The sequence below is a fragment of the Morone saxatilis genome, unplaced genomic scaffold (genome assembly GCF_004916995.1).
Source record: "Morone saxatilis isolate NCDOM2014 unplaced genomic scaffold, NCSU_SB_2.0 Contig16, whole genome shotgun sequence".
NCBI lineage: Eukaryota > Metazoa > Chordata > Actinopteri > Moronidae > Morone > Morone saxatilis.
Window position 1 is genome coordinate 16,586,163 of NW_023339718.1, and position 17,470 is coordinate 16,603,632.

The 17,470-nt window shown below is 38.7% G+C and overlaps 2 protein-coding genes across 3 annotated transcripts in view; both read left to right on the forward strand.

Annotated features, from left to right (window-relative positions):
• The first annotated feature begins 2,246 nt into the window (after positions 1-2,246).
• malt1 (MALT paracaspase 1) lies at positions 2,247-13,311 on the forward strand. Of its 2 annotated transcripts, XM_035657881.1 has the most exons (17): positions 2,247-2,568; positions 3,295-3,461; positions 4,061-4,182; positions 4,931-5,078; positions 5,286-5,464; positions 5,662-5,758; positions 5,857-5,904; positions 6,789-6,812; positions 6,941-6,985; positions 8,629-8,832; positions 8,980-9,157; positions 9,879-9,950; positions 10,032-10,159; positions 10,793-10,942; positions 11,499-11,656; positions 11,863-11,988; positions 12,631-13,311. In XM_035657881.1, exons 1-17 carry the CDS (start codon positions 2,420-2,422, stop codon positions 13,120-13,122), a joined length of 2,487 nt encoding a protein of 828 aa, XP_035513774.1. In that variant the 5' UTR covers positions 2,247-2,419; the 3' UTR covers positions 13,123-13,311. The 2 variants fall into 2 exon arrangements, with proteins under 2 accessions (XP_035513774.1, XP_035513775.1); XM_035657882.1 differs by lacking the exon at positions 5,857-5,904 and having other exon boundaries at positions 12,631-13,310.
• A 1,868-nt stretch (positions 13,312-15,179) lies between these two features.
• Positions 15,180-17,470, forward strand: part of emb (embigin) — a 5,874-nt gene continuing 3,583 nt past the window's right edge. Inside the window, exons 1-3 of the mRNA XM_035657883.1 lie at positions 15,180-15,437; positions 16,409-16,486; positions 16,660-16,843. Coding sequence (XP_035513776.1) covers positions 15,365-15,437; positions 16,409-16,486; positions 16,660-16,843 — 335 coding nt within the window. The 5' untranslated portion in view covers positions 15,180-15,364. The remainder of the gene's footprint in view (positions 15,438-16,408; positions 16,487-16,659; positions 16,844-17,470) is intronic.

Below are 17,470 nucleotides of genomic sequence, written 5' to 3' on the forward strand. Positions count from 1 at the left end.
CACTTCCCGCATCAATATAACTTCATAATCGGACATTTTTAAAAACACAGCCGATTGCCTCTCTTAAGTTAAAACGCAACACACCAAACGAGCTACAAACTTCACATTCAATCTAAACAATCAGTCTCTTGCGCCGCTCCCAATAACACTATCTCTTACTGCACCCGCGTGCAGACGAAGTGCGCATGGATCGTACAAACAAAATTTAATAAATTTTAAGAAAGTCACAATAAAAGATAATGAAAGATTTAATTAAATAACTGTAGACTCTCATATATTCTGGTAGCCTCACACCAAAATCACTGTACTAATTATTCTACACCCTCTGGTGATTCTTACAACTTAATTATTTTTCATTAATACAATTAAAACACCTTTTATATATGTTTGGGATTTTTTATTTTGATAAATTAATCAATTAACTCACCTATTATCCGAAGCTGTAGCTTCACTAAAATCACTTGTAAACCTCATATTTGTACCTTCCTGGTAGTGTTTAGTTTGTTTTTATTTATACAGCATTATTTAAAACATACAGACGTTGACCAACCTGTTGCAGAAACTAAGAGTGGTGGCCATGTCACCCCAAGTTTGACTCTTACTGTCCAATTCAGGAGCCACTGTTCAAAATTAAGCCCTACTTGACAACATCAGATTTCAGTCTTTACTGCAGAATCATGGAGAATGACATCTTTTTTGCCTTTGGAGTACTTTGCAATTTTTCTGCCTCTCGGATATGCTGAAGACAGAGACAAATGAAGTCCAAAGAAGAAAGTAAAAAAATGACATTCTGCAGAGTGCAGCTCAAGATGATGAAGAAGTTTCACAGGGAAGAGGACCGATGAGTGAAGGAAGTAGTGAGAAGAGCAAGATAGAAAAGATAAAATGATTAGAAAGAGAGCCAAACCTAAAACATCCAAGACCGGAACACAGAGAAAGGTGGAAGATGAGCAAGTTGCAGTTGGTGCTGTGGAGAGATTCACAATAACTGTGAATTCTAAACAAATGGAAAAAAATTGTTCCGCGACATGGTTCCACAAAACTTAGGCAACCATGGACAAAGTGTGGTATTATAGCAGTTCCGAAAAAGAAAATCCTTGTTGTACCCTTTTCATTCAGAGCCAGCATTTCATAAAACCGCCTCCACAGAGCAGAGAACATTAACAGTCTTTATGGTTTTAAATATGAAAACCGAGTGCTGTTTGTTACATTCCTTCCTGCTGTGCGAAATACTTTTTTAAAAAGTAAAGGGGAGCCAGTGGGACGACAACAAGTCAACATAGCTGTGCTGCAACACAGGAACAAGTAGCACACAAGACAAATGAGACACAAATTCAAGACCAGCCGCAAAAACCCGGAAGAGGAGAATTGCAAAAGCTCTAGATAAAGGAGTGAGGCCAAAGTGTTTCTATCGTAAGCTCCAAAAAACACCAGTTGCTGAACTGATTTCAGGGAACGTAACCCAGTGTTTGAACCAAAAATGTGCTTAAGGTGATTAATTCAGAGGTTAGCAAACAGCAACAAGAGTGGATTGATGAATGTCTTCATGGAGATGAGGAATGTGACTTCCATTTCCGACAAGATGCCTGGCTACATACAGCACTTACAAGTTGACCCCTTTTTGGTGTACACATGTATACAGAACACTGGAATAAGGCATAACATGTGCAACACTAGAAGAAGAGGCGAGTGTAGGGTCCAGTCACTCATGCATCTAAGGGTTAAAAATGTCCCGATTATGAGTTATTGATGCGGGAAGCGAATCTGTGACTATATTGCCAACTTTAGCAGTGTGTCAGCGGTACAGCCAGAGAGTGCAGAAGGAGCGAGATGACTCACTTTACCCCGCTTCCGCCTTCCGTCGCTGAGCTCGAAACTTTGGATAATGAATAAATAACGGTCATTGGCATCTACTTAGCTAGTTTGTGGGGCTTTTAAGTAACAAAACAGCTCGCCAGCTTCTGAAAAACAAGTAAAGTAGTAACTAACTAATAAAATTAGTTGGTTTATGGTTTAATAATCCAAATAGCACACCGAGCAAGCTAATATTTTGCAACGAGCCTAGCTAGGGACACCAAAAAAGGTACACGACAGACAGGTGCCCAGTAAAAGTAGTTACCTTCAAATAACGTTCAAGGAAAGTGAAAACTAGCACCTGCCAGTATTTCCCACATTACAAAAAAATAAATGTTTACCTGCAGTAGCTTCTCTTAACGCATACACGATCTTTGGCAAAGGCAGACCGCAGCTACGTTGGGGGAAAAAACAAGACAGTGCTGTAGGTGTGTCTGTGCCACTTTCACGGTTTCTTCCAGGAAGTGAAGTTTTTCGTCTTGAAGCAAGTTATTGTCAAGTGTAACAGCGAGTGTCTCCAGTCTGACAGAAACGCGTTGATGGTAAACTTGTCTTGCTGGCTGCCATGTCGGATTGTTTGGACCGGTCCACGAAGATCAACTCGTTCAAGGAGCCGGTCGTGAAGAAGCTGTGTGAGGTGTTGGACAAATCCAGCAGCAAAGGATGGCGAAAACTTGGAGAGATAGTCAGCAATGAACGACGCTTTAAAGTCAGGTAGGCTGGGATTGATTCACACTGTAAGCTATGTAATATCACACTCATATCAATCCTATAGTGTGTCCGAAACCCAACACTGAGGGTTATTTTATGTGATAGTGTCCAGTGAATACTGTGCTATAATACAGGATTACAGAAAACATTGTGATGATAATAATGAGAATACTTTATATTAAGTACTGATAAATTAGTGATAGATAGATACATATACAGGGATCATGCAGTTCAGTAACACAAAATATCAGAAATTAAAGGTCCAATCTGTTATTTTTATACATCACAAATTTATTATCACATATTTAATTAGGAAATGAGAGAGGGGAAATTTACAGTCAAGAATAAAATAAAAATAAAACACTATAGTTGTAAACAAGCCTTTTTAGTTATTTGTTGTCTTTAGAAATCCCTTAAAGCACAAATATTTTATCTTATTAACAGCAAAACCGTCACCATGCAACTTTGACATTACCACCTGGATACTGTATTATTGTTGTCCAACTCTTGCCTGTATATAATAATGTTTATATTTGACTGTCTTTTGTGAAGTTGTGTATCTAGATTTATATCTTCCTGTACATTTATTTCCTCCGCATTATGAAATATGTATAAATATAGTATTGACCACTTCTGACAACCGGAGTCAATTTCCCTGTTTGTGTCAACATACTTGGCGAATAAAGTTGGTTCTGATAATGTGAAATATAACATGCTGTCATTCTGCAGCTCAGACGAAATGGAGATGTGCTCTCTGAAGGTGTTGGAGCTGGAGGGCAGCCCGAGCCGCATGCTGCTGAGGCTGATGGGAGAGCGAGGCTGCACCATGGGTCACCTGATGGACTACCTCCAAACTCTTGGCAACTCGGAGGCCCTGCAGTGCCTGAAACCATCAGGTACAGTAAAACCGCCTCCGGGCCTGTTATTGTGTTGTCAAGAATCCAAACGAGGTTGGTCTTTGTTCTCTGTGTTGTATTTTTAGCTTAAAGGGAAATTTATGACTCACTCACTGCGATACATTGCCATACAAGTTTACAGTCACACTACAAAAGCTTGTCATTGGAGGCAGGCTTCAATGAGTTTGGGATTTCTAAAGATATGATCATGTTTTTGCTATAGGATTGTGTCATTGGTAGGGTGATTAAGTACAGTGACACTGCATTTGAACACTTTTTGGAACTAAAATGCCTTTTTAAAGGTCTAGTGTGTAACATTAGAACATAAGATCTATTGGCAGAAAAGGAAATATAATAGTTTCGTGGCCACCGTAGTTTCATGCTTGGAAGGGCAGGGTGAAGCAAGGGAGTTGCAATCCTCAACTGCACCCCTAGATGCCACTAAATCCTACACACTGGACCTATAACCAACTTGGGGGATTTATAATATATAATAAATGTCAGCTTTACACAGAAACTGTCTATCTTCTATGTAACCTATCTGAATAAAGCTGACAGTGTAACACAATGCATGAATTGAAAGTCTCTGAAATGTGCAGCCTTGCAGATCGTCATTCAACCCCAGTCTGTAGCTCTCATATCTGGCCACAATCTGCGCCTCAGCTGTCATGCTGTGGGAAAATCTCCAGTACAGTACCAGTGGTTCAAGACCAAGGAAGAGGTGAGTGTGTTTGTTTATTTGTTGTTTTGTTTTATGCTGATATGAGATGCTGATGTTTTGCCTTCAAGTTTTATAACTGTACATCACTATCCCTGAAATCTCAGGATTTATGAAACAATGAGCCACAGACTGCACTTTAAGTGCCAGATTAACAGGTTAGAACTTGAAATCTTCTTCATCAGTACTTTATTTTCAAGGCTCTGAAGACCAAACACAAACACATGTCTTACAAACAAGTCTATCATTTTATCAATCCATAACTGGCATAGGTTTTGCATAGATACACCCTGTGCAAACATTTCATTCCCTTTCAGACATTCAGCTATCAGAAAGAAACCTAAATCCAGGAAATGATCAGCTGTCTTTTAGCTTTCTAGGATGTGTAACTGCAGTGTGATAATATATTCTAAAACGTAGATCGTAACTTCTCACTCACTACTCACTGTTTCCCTTTTCGACTTACATCTGAAACCAGTTTCCTTCAGAGCTGGCTATCCAAAAGGGAAAGTTACACATATAGTATTTCTAAGCACCCACATACTTTTATTTGTTATTTACCTGAAACTATTTTATTTTTTGAAGGCATTGCATCATATTTATTCAAGGAGGCACTCTGAGATACACATAGTTGGACAAAATGACTCTAAAGACAACAAACAAAAGCTAGTAGATGGAGGACCGCTGTTTGTCTTCAGGGCTGGAGGGATGTTATGCCTTATTAACTATATTGGTATTGCATTTTCCCCAGGTGCCAAACAGCTTCTCCCCAGAACTGGTGATAAGTCCAGTCCATCTGAAGGACGCTGGCTTTTACATCTGCAGGGTCAACTGTGGAGATACTTTTGAATTCAGCCAGTGGGCTCAGGTGGACGTCCTGAATGTCGCCATGTCCTGCGGTAAGATATTTAAGACTCACGTTTGCTCTGCCTCCTGCTCTGTGTTTATACATGCATTGTTGTTGGTTTTTCTTTTTTCATTTGAAACACTTTAATGATGGAAGAGGTGTCTGCAGTAGTTGCAGGACAGGGCATGTTTACTTTTTACTCTTTTAACTGGATGTAGTAGATAATATGCTAATGATGTCTTCTCTCCCCCACCCCCAGGGCAGAGTTATCATTCCTTAGAAGGCCGCCTGAAGTTGGTGATCCAGCCTCAGTCCCAGCGGATACATGTTGGGGAAAACCTGCAGCTGGAGTGTGGAGCCGTGGGACGGCCGATCCCTCGATACCAGTGGCACAGAAACGGAGTCCCTATCCCCAACGCCACAAAGAGGAAACTCATGGTGAGGAAGGCTTGTCGTAAAGGTTTTATGATGTTACTGTTACTGCTGTTTGGAAACTATTTTCTCTGTTTGTAGTTGTTTGGCTAGGTTTTTGGTTACGAGACATTAGAGTTTACCTTTGCAGTTTGAAATTGTTCTCTTACATCTTGCTTTTTGTGGGGAACGAGCCTTAATAAAAAAGTGTGTGTGCTTTTCAGATTCCTCATGCGATGCAGGATCAGCATGGCAGGTATCGCTGTGAGATCAGCAGCAGCACTGAGAGAATGTGGAGCAATGAAGTTGACGTTTTGATAGGTATGCCACACATGTTTTGATACTGTAATTACAGTCCAGTTAAACCAGCTCTCTTGTCATTACGTCTGAGTGATTATTTGCTCTGTTTTGACTGAAAGCACCAAGGATATCTGTCCAGATTTCAGGAGCAATTGAGTGCTCTGAAGGTAGAGTTGAAAAGACTGGTACATGGTGTATCATATGGCGATGGGGTAACAATTAGCGGGCATTAGCTGCATGCAAATGTTAATCGTAACTTAGTTCAAAACTCTAAATTGTTCCTGTAACTGCATGATCTGGATTATTCTCATATACACTAATCAGCACAAAGGCTCACAGGGTTTGATCTCCAGGTTTCACATGCATGAATTGTTGATTTTACTAATGTCATTACTTCATCAATTGTACGTTAAAGGATGTCTGTGTTCTGTATTTGTCTTGTTGTCCATAAATCCCATGAAAAGACCAAAACCAACAGTGAATAGATCCTGCTAACCTAAACTTGTATAATCAAGTGTATCAAAGCCAGATATATGATATTCCTCTGTATCATAGACCTCCATTGTTGTCTGAAAACCAATATTAACTATAAAAAACACTTTATTGAGCCAACACAGGTGACATGCTCCTTTGTTTTTTCCAAATAGTCCTCAACAAAAGTTTTTATCAAATGTAAATCAAACAGGAGTAATTATGCACTAATTTAATTTACATTTGATAAAAACTACAGTGACTGTTTTGGAAAATTAGTTAGCCTCTTTAAAAAATGAAACCATATATTACTAACTTAGAAAATAGTGCTTCCAGTAGGAACCACTTGACTTCAGGCGGCCACAGACAGGGAAGTTGGAAAGTACTGAGAGACGGACTAACACATTGTTGGTTTTGGTCATAGAATAACACCAATCTTAATCTCCAAGTTAAATTATGATTAGTTGATTTGAATGCATGGCTATTAGACATCTCTTCTACTGTCTAATGAGTAACTTACTAACACCAATGTAAAAATGCTCATATATGATGGTAAAGTATGTGTATGTTTTATTCCTAGATGATGTTTACGCCATTGGAGGAGGTAAGAGTAATTGTACTAAATCAAGTATCTATACATATATACCCTGAACCCATTCAGACACCTACTTTCCTCTTACATCACTTGTTATATAATCCTTTATTGTGTTTACTGTGACATTGCTATTTCAGGTTCCAGTGAATTTTTCCTAAATAGTATTCCAGAACAACTTTATGGTAAGTTTTTATTTTTTATTAATTATTGTATGTATTCTATTTATTCTTAAAATGGCTCGTGCATAGTTCCCCCATATGTTCACTGTGTTGCTGTTTGGTGTGAAGTTTATTCTGATCTACCGTCAGTTCCCCTCTCAACATGAATAACAAAATAAAGACATGAAAGCTTTTTGGTAGCTTATGATTCAAGCAGCTACACAGGTGGGCAAAATAACACTTTAGAGCATAACAAAGTCCAACAACTCCAGAGAGTTATAAGTCAAAAAATAACGTGTCTCTGACATTGTTACAAGCTTCACAAAGGTAGTTTTATGTTGCAGGGTTGATGTATTACTCGTGTATTATGATGTATCTGTTACTGTCACTGTGTTTGATATTCAGTGTATTTTGACCCGCATCCTTCCTGTCCCATTTCTTTGTAATCGTAATTTATAGCACCATTTTCAAAATAAAAATCCATGACGTCACAAACGTTGTGAATTTTTACAGGTCTTTATTCTTCTTAAAGGAGATTTTTTTTTGTTGCTGTAACATGTAAAGTATAACGATGTCATAATCAGTAGGATATGGAGCTAAAGCAAATCAATAAGAAACTCAACAAAGGATGACAAAACTAATTGAATTGAATTGGCTGGGAGAATCGAAACAAAACTTTTTTCACGTTGTGACTGGGATTGTGCTTAAAAATGAGCATAGAGTTCATTCAATACTTCTGACAGCTGCAAGAAAAACAAACATCCATGAGCCTCAACAGATGCTCTGCAAGTGTCTCGTACTGTACTGCGTTTCTGATGATGTTAGTGTATCGCAGATGTATAGCATGGCATATTTATCAGCCAATAAGCAATAAGAAGAAAAAACCATTACACCTTTTCCTTTTATCCTTTTATAAGTTTATTTTCTACATATGAAGTATCTTGGTCACAATCCTTTAAAGCAGTGCTTAGCAACCTTTCTCTGGTGTGCTTTCCTTCTGAATCTGAAAAAAGTGAATCCCCACACAGGACCATTTATTAACCATTTTTAGCAATCATTAACATAGGGGAACCAAAACTAATAGAAAAAAGGATCCAAGTTGAATTTATTGAAAAAAGGTCAGCACAATAGCATCAGCAAGTCCCTTTATTTTCCTACCTAAACCCCGCCAAAAACACAATTTGAGAATCACTGCTTTAAAGGTCCAATAAAGCGGTGTAGTTACAAATTACAACCCCCTCGCCTCACCCTCCTGTGCAAGCGTTAAGGAGAAACTACAGTGGTTGCGAAACTTGTGAACAATGCGACAGGCCCTATCTACGCCAGTGTTTAGTTCTGTCTGTTCTGGGCTACGGTAGAAACATGGCGGTTAAACAAAGCAGACTCTGTAGATAAAAACGGCTCATTCTAAGCTAACGAAAACACAATTACTACATTCAAGTGATTATACACTAATGAAAACATACCTATTAATATTATATTCCATTTCTATGATCCAATTCTGGATGTTTTAAGATTCTCTAAAAGTATTTGCTAATGATCTGTTGATATAAACAAAAAATATATTTGTTGAAAATAACATTTTGTCAGATGTTTTTTTGCTGCATAATACTGCGTATGACTTATTTTTAGCTCAACGGTATGTTTTTCTCCCTCTCCCGTCCCAGCAACTGACAAAGTGGCCCTGCTGATCGGCAATCTGTCTTACCAGAACCACCCGCAGCTCAAAGCTCCCATGGTGGACGTGTACGACCTCACCAACCTCCTGCGGCAGCTAAACTTCCAGGTGGTTTCACTGCTGGACCTCACAGAGTCAGAGATGAGAAACGCTGTTGATGAGTTCCTGTTGCTTCTTCACAAGGGTGTCTATGGTATGTTTGGATTGCACAAGCTCTGGGTGGTTATAAATTCAGAAACACTCTCAACCTGAAACGTGAATTGTATGAATTATGTTCTAAATCAAAGTTGGACTGCAGGTTAGGCGAAGGAAGGACTGATATACACGCTTTCCTCTTTAGGTCTGCTGTATTACGCTGGTCATGGATATGAGAACTACGGCAACAGTTTCATGGTGCCGGTAGACGCACCGAACCCATACCGGTCAGCCAACTGTTTATGTGTGCAGAGCATCCTTAAACTGATGCAGGAGAAGGAGACAGGCCTCAATGTGTTCCTGCTGGACATGTGCAGGAAGAGGTCAGTGGGTGGTTCCTTTATTTCATTGTATTTACTTAAATTTAACTGATACTCTTGTATAGAGCAGTTTAATCCGCATATAATACATATAAAAGCAATGATATGGAAGGATATGGTTCAGATCCACACTACACCCAAAATATTACTAAGGGTTAATATTATAGGGGTAAAAACTGACCACTAGGTGCCACAATATCCTAAACACTGTTCTTTTAAAGTATTTAAACTAAACCACCCAACAGCTGAAGCAATAAAAAGTTGATATGAATTGGCAACCATTTTGTTGATTGTCATTGTCAAAACATTTCATGTTTACAGCTTCACAAATGTGAGGTTCTGCTTTTTCTTTCTGCAATAACTTTTATGTATTCTGGGTAATTGTGACAGCATTTGTCACTGAATTTGTATAAACTAGACAATCAATCAGTTGATTAATGGAGAAAATAATCAGCAGATTTATCCATAATGAAAATAATCATTAGTTGCAGTCCTGCATAAAATAATATAAATAATTGGTCCACCTCAACCACTATTTTTTATATTAAAGCAAGAGTAATATTATAGTATAACAGTCACAGGGGACATTTTTCTGCATTTTCAATGCAGGACTGCAGGAGTATTTTTACAATGTGGTACTTTTTGTACTTGTAGTACTTTTACCTAAGTAAAGGATCTGAATGCTTCCTCACTTAGAAGTTTTATAGATGTATTTATTTTCCAGGAATATTCATGATGACAGCACTCCAAATATTGTCCTGAGGGTTACAGCCAACATTGTCTTTGGATACGCTACGTAAGTTGGCAACATCAATACTAATTTATGCACTTCTTTGTTTTCAAGAATATAAAACATATTATTCGTATGGCTGTTCAGGTGCCAAGATGCCGAGGCCTTCGAGCTGAGCTCCACTGGCTTCGCCAACGGTGTGTTTGTCAAGTTTTTGAAAAAGCGACTGCTAGACGATGAGAAGATCACCGTGGTGCTGGACAGAGTTGCTGAGGGTACAGAGACAAATGATGAAAATTATACTTAGCATATTATATATGATATTATAATATCGTATGTGAAGGTAAGATTATTTACTGTTGTCTTGATTTTTTTTCAGTCTGAGCTATTAAAATGAAGCCTAGGCAGCTGCACTTACATCTTTAATAAATTTGTTGCTAATTTTTAGGTTACCATAAAGAATTATGATAAAATAATTACAAGACCATTTTGCAGTGTTTGATTATGAAATGTGATTGTTTTACAGTTGCTATGTTTCCCATCGGATGCATTTATTTTTAAAGAATCAAGTTAATTAAATGTGGCTTCCTTTGCATTATTAATGTAAAACTTTTACCGGCTTTCATGTGTGCTAATGGAGTTCCCTTTTAAATGCATTGTTAATGACTTGAGGTTGCTGTAAGATGCACTTAAGTTTAGGATATGGGCAGGATATATCTTTAATATTAGCTCAGGGTGGATAAATGAATTTGATTTTAAATTAAATGCTCCCCACAGTGTTGTATAGGCTTTTGGTTTGTCCCAGTTTCAGCTCATGTTGTGGAGTTTGGGATAATGTGCGAGGTGTTACAGTTAAGACAGGCTGTTGTTGAAGTGCCGACATGTGATTTGTCATTTCTTGTGTCCAGACATGGGTCAGTTTGATGCTACGAAAGGGAAGCAGGCTCTGGAGATCCGCAGCAGTTTGTCAGAGAGGAGAGCTCTGACTGATCCTATTCTGCCCGGTGACAGCGCTGATCTCGCTCATGCTCACAGCCGCCAGTGGGCAAAGGCTCATGGTGAGTTTAAAACACAGACAAATTTTTGCTTATCACTTGTTATCGCTGCACTGGAAAAATCCCCTTTTGCTTACTGCGGCTCATTACTGTACACTCCAGTGTTGACTTAGTCACGTTATACACACTTGCACACATCGTAGCTTCCCGAGACAAACACACTGTTGTCGGAAACTCCGTCGCTGCTGGTGACTTAGCAGCTAGTGTGTATTTGCTTATGGAAAACAGAAACCCCTGGGCAAGGAACATAACATTACTTTTGTTTTAGTTTTGATGTGATTATTCAAACCTTGTAGACTACCACACCCAACCAGTGGGCTGTTCCCTATAGCAGTGGTTCCCAATCTTTTCTGGCTTTTATTAAATGAAATAATGTCTACTTGTACTCTACTCTTATCTCAGGTTATTGCCTCAGTGTTGAAATAATTAACTTTGCAGAGTTTAAGCACTATGTGACCTTACGTGAGAACTTGCGTGAATTGAAGTCGAAATGATTCATTTGAAAACAATCCAATGTTTCGTACTTTAATTGTTTATTTTTTTGTATATGTTATTTCAGAGCTTCCAGAGAGTATGTGTCTCAACTTTGACTGCGGGGCTCAGATCAAGTTGGGATTCGCTGCAGAATTCTCCAACGTGCTCGTAATTTACACACACATCATTAAGAAGCCCGAAGACATGTCCTTCTGCCAGGCTCACGTCACTGACTTCTCACAGGTCCGTAACCCTTGTTTATTATCTTTCTCACCAACCTAGCAAGAACCCTGTAGGGAAATTGGATAATTAAACGAGAACAGCACCGACAACTGTATTAGAAATAAAGCAAAGCCACAAAATGCATGTACTGTACACCTAAAATTATTTGTCCGGGTGTGTGTTTGTGTATACTGTACACTGCCATCTGACTCTTTTCCTTACTGCAGGACCTTGATGTGGATCCTAAAGAGATGAACAGGGAGACTCCAGAAGAAACAGGCATCTATTTTCTGTCCAGCAGCCTGCCGCAGCACTGTCTTTACACCAGAGTCAGCTCACTGCAGAAGCTCAGGGTAAAAAACTCAACATGACTCTCTCATAATTTGGCATATAATACTGATTGAAACTGTTGTTCCAAACAGAACAATGTATGTGACGAGGTATTTTTCAATTTAAAAATAAAAGTTATTTCTATAATCCGAAGGAAAAGGATTATAGAAATGTTTCATCCTATTAAGAAAGCATGTCATCCTATGATTTAATAGGAGTCTAGAGATGAATGTTGATGTCAGCAGACTAACATCCTCACAATAGCAATGTTAAGATGTTGAAGTCAAGTAGGTACGATGTTTATCATGTTCATGTTCATCAAATTTTAGTCTGACAGAGAGACCAACAATGCTAGAACCACACCGCTACCATGGGTCAAAACAGCTATTAAATGTAACAAAAAATACTCATTTTTACATTTGTTTTCACTTAACACAGGATATCTAAAAAAATCTGTTTAAATTTAAAATGATTCTGGGTCATAAAAACCAAAAGAGGTCCCATTTACATGTTCGTGATGTGTTAATTTCTGAGGACACGCAAAACCAACGATCCAAATGTACACAGGATATGCGATGCAGCCATGGTGCACATGCAAACACATAGTTAAAAGCAAGTAATCCGGCCTTAATAGTACTGTTCTCCTCTAACCCCACATGCAACAGGAGGAACTGGTCTTCACCGTCTGCCTTCAGGGCACCTTCACCGCCATGGATGACGATCCCGTCCACTGGACCAAAAGCATCAACATTGGCAAGCCGCTGATCGCCCGACTGGACCTGCACCGGGCCATGCGGCGAAATAGCTGCCTGCAGACCTGCATGATGCCCCACAGCCCGTCCCACAGCCCGTGTCACAGCCCTGGCCCTGAACACCGCCTCCACCTCCATCACGCGCTGCACCAAGCCCAGGATCACAGACGTCTGTCGCCGCAACACCACTACCTGGACGTCTACGAGTGTCTACAGGGTGCAGTGGGTGGCTGTGGGGATTCCTGCTATGACAACCTCAGCCAGTCTCGCTATGAACCTGTGTGCGACTCAGCTGGTGGGCTTTCAAGCTCACCAGGCAGGCTCAGCATCCCTATAGAGGCCACTGACGACATCACCGAGCTGCAGACCGTGTTCATCAACAGCCTGCAGCTTCAGCAGCAGTAAAATGGCTGCTGGATGTCTTTGATATTTCTCAGAAGAGAAGCTTTAAATGTATCTTGAATACTGCTGCTCCTTTCTGTTACATGTTATTATACTTAATAACATTTTTTATATTGTGTTATATTATGTTATATTCTTACATTTATAAGCATTATTAGACTCAACAAGATGTACACTGACTTTTGTACTTCATTTTTATGTACTTGAGTTTTATAAATAAATTTATAGAAGAATGAAAAACATTTTTTCAGTAAACACCATATTCGCACAACAAGGGCTACTTGCTGCAGTCATGTTTTTACCAACAATTCTCTGACTTTTGCCTAACAGAAAAGCATATAACTGTCAAGATCAGACACAGTCCTTGTGTATTATTACAGAAACTTTTTTTTAGAGTTGGAATCGTACCTCTTACAAAGGTTTGTTTAAAATTATGAGTCAAATGTGCATAATATTAAAGGGGCGTTCAGATTAAGAAGATAAGGTGTGAAGCAAGCTGCACACAAGGCCCGGCTTGCCTTCACTGCTGGAACAACTTTATGAACATTTGCTCATGTAACTAGTAAAATGTTATTGCAGAGATAAGTGAGGCTGGAGGAGCTCCCTCTGCTGTACAGTTTACATAAATATCTAAGGCTGTCAGCAGATGAATTAACTAGAGGAGAGAACCTGATGGTTAAAAACATTAAACATGGACAATCAAGCAGATTAAATGCCTCAACCCATATTTCCACAAAGCTATTATTATTCTGTTTTTTATCTTCTCACTGTCCCCCTCAGGATGGCAGCAGAAGGCTTCTCTGTTAGGATTTATTTCTCCTCCACCAGCTGCCTCTGATCGTAAAACCTCTGGAACTGCCTGCAGTACCCAATGTCATCAGCTCCTCTTATATCCTCGTTTAGCAGAGGACTTTATTAGTGTCCGTCTGCTCCTCAATGAACCATGAAACTTTCCAAAAGAGAATTCATAGACTGATGTAGTCCACTGCACACTAAATTGACATTATACCTGTATATTGAGGTCAATATCTGACTGTAAAATAAGACAAACCAGACTTTCCTTCACTGCAGTTTGTGTAAGGTCACTATAAGAACTTCATGGGTCACTAAGCTTGGACGTAATGTGCTGCTCCACAGGCCTCCTGTATATTCATATCTCCATGTGACAGTGTGGCACATGAAGAATTAATCCCCTTACATAAGAAACCATGAGTCCCGTCCCACGATGTCCCACACAGTGGCAGAAACAACCAGAAATCTTTCACTCTTTTTTTTTGCTTTTTACACAGTATTACACAATTATTTGTTAGAGGAACAACTTATTAAGAAACTGGAGGAAACTGATTATGAGGAAGACATTTGGCAACGAAATGAGCTAAAGAATGGAGAGCGAATGAGGTTCAAAAACAACATGAGCACAGCTAGTCTTTTGAAGGAATTGATTCCAAACAAGCTTAACCAAAGGAATGTGTAAGATGTGGTGAGCGCTGTGTGTGTTTATGTGCATATCAATGGTGCATTTTACACATTTTAGCCTATACATCCATGATGCAAAACATGAGGGTGTTTAACTCTAAATATTGTTAATGGGGGTTGTTTCTGGGTGTGGAAAGAGCAAGCAGAAATACTCTTAACTGAGCCACTCAAGTAGATTAAAGACATTAAAAAATCTGCTCAAGTGACAGCTGGAAAGGTGATCTTTTGAAATGTACTGTGTAATTTTTGCATTACATTATCTAAACTGTATACTACAAAATTTCTGTTTTTAGAATCTGCTTTCATCTGCTTTAATCTGAAAAAATGAATCACTTACAGTTATGGTAGCTGTACTTGGTTTCTACTGTTTTCATGAGGGAAGGCAGCTCATGTGACCTTCAGCTGCCAGGTCCTCTCACATAACAGGATAGGACACCTTGCAGAGAGCGCCACAGTAGAAACATAATAGCACTCAGGTCAGGACGGATGCAACATTGTTTTTTATTAAAGTACAAAAACATTTTGTGTGTGTTCTGTCCATGCACAACCCTACAGGACCTGACACTGCAGCACAACGTCGGGATGTGAATTCTGTCTGATTGAATAATGGATGGAGTCAGCCACCCACAGGCTGCAGGGTGATATCATGGCTGCGTCACTTGTGCAGCTATGGGAGGAGGGGAGAGCTGGTTAGACGATGCAGCAGGCAGAGAGAGGAGAGAGAACGAGTTAGAAACCTGCCTACAGAGAGGACAGAGGGATAAGAATCATGTCAGCCTCCTGGAAGCAGTTCTTTTTTCAGATCCTCCTGCTTCTCATCTCCTGCAGACACATCAATACAAGTAAATGGCTATTTGGGTTTAATTTTGACTGTGTGGTTGTGTTAAAACATTGCTCTGTCTTCTCTTTTCCCCACTAACCTGCAACCTTGTAAGGAGTAGAAGAAAATCTGATAGAATTTCCACACCGTCATGCACTACTGTATCATATAATGCTTATCAAGTTGCAAATAGTCCATGTTTATTGCCTTTTTTTCTCCTTTTCAATGTCCCCCAAAAGTATTTTTCTCAGGGCGGAAAATCATCACGGGACACTGAAACGCCACATTAAAACCAAGAGCAATTACTTATTTAAGGATGGAAAAATAAATACCAGTATAAAGAAGAAAAAAGCGAGAAAGAAAGAGAAAGACAAAAAATGATATAGCTGTGATCAGGTGTCTCACAGGGATTATCATTTAAACTGATTATTCAGTTTAATGTTTTATACTAGCCACACATATACTTCTGTCTCTGTAATCTCTCAAGAATAGTTTTTGTCTTTTTATGGAGTATTAAAAAAGGATAGTTCATGGTTAATTTACTCATTTATCAATGGGACTACCTGGTAAAAACAAGAAAAGCTTCAGGAAATGAATCACTGTACTTTCTACCACTGAACACAGGAGGAGGACATTTTGAGATCTCATTGAATTGTTTCTTTACATTTGGTCCTTTCCTTGAAATATATATATATATTTTTGGTTTGTTTTAGCTTTTGTATATTTTATCTTCATCATTATGACTTCAAGTTGAATTTCCTTCTATGAAAAATGATATATGAATATTATCAATACATATCAAGTTCACAGAATAACCATAGAAACCTAGCAATGCCTTAGCAAAGACGAATAAAATCCTAGCAACCACCTACCCCTACAAACAACGTAGCAACATGACTTTTTTTTTACCATAAATACTGTCACCTAGTGTTATAATAATGCAAACATACAGGTTTGTGTGTGTTTTTATTTAATTATTTGTTTTCCTGTCAGAGACACCTGGCCCAACGCCCCCGCCACTGGTTCCCAACAGTCCCCTGCCAACAGATGTAAAGAGTGTGGTTCTGAAAGGTAACTTTTCAAATATCTGTCCCTCATATATATGTATATGTAGATCTTTGTACAATATATATCACAATAATGTGTCATCTAACAGTCCAGCTTGGTCTGTAGTTAACATTTGACAAGGTGATTAGGTTAGGATAGGATTAGGTGTCCTTATCTGTGAAAATCTCTCCACACAGGTGAAAGTCACACTGAGGAAGTTGAACTGTTGAGCCCTGTCAAACTGACACTGGAGTGTACGTGGACTGGTAGTCAGACAAAACTACCAAACATAACCGGGTTCTGGAGAAAAGATGGGGAAGAAATTGAGAGCAGTCGCCGCACAGTGCAGTTGGAGAATGAGCAGTATAATCTCAGACAAGTGTAAGCACTTTGTGTTTTCATTATTTCATCGACTAGTTTAATTCAATGCATTTTTAATCTAATTTGTCTGTCTTGATAGGTATATGCAGCAATGTGCTGTGTGCCTGAGAATTAAAATTCATGCATGTGTGCATCATGCATATTTAATAAATATACCTAAATTTTATATAAATTATTAGATTTTTATATATAGCAGCTTGAGGACATAATAATTTTCTCTGCACTTTCACCTTAGATTACATTATTTAGCCCCTACATTTTCATTTTATGTTAATTCTGACGCCCTCTGTGAACAAAAGCAGTAGTGTTTCCTCTACCTCGTTTCATTGATTTCAAGGGGAATCTGACCAGTGACAGGCATTAAGAAGAACTATACACAATTTTTTCTCGCTGATGGTCTTGTTTAATTATGTAGGTCATATAGAGGCTTCTTTATTAAACTTTCTTAACCAGTTAAAAACGCCTTGCAGTACATTTAAATACAAATAAAGACTTTATTTAATCTAAATGATATACAAGTAAAGAGTTGAAACCACTACTATTTAAATTATAAATAATAGTAACGCATTTTATTGCAGAATAAGTATTGTTTTTATGAAAGAATCACATTTAATACAGACTTTTTTT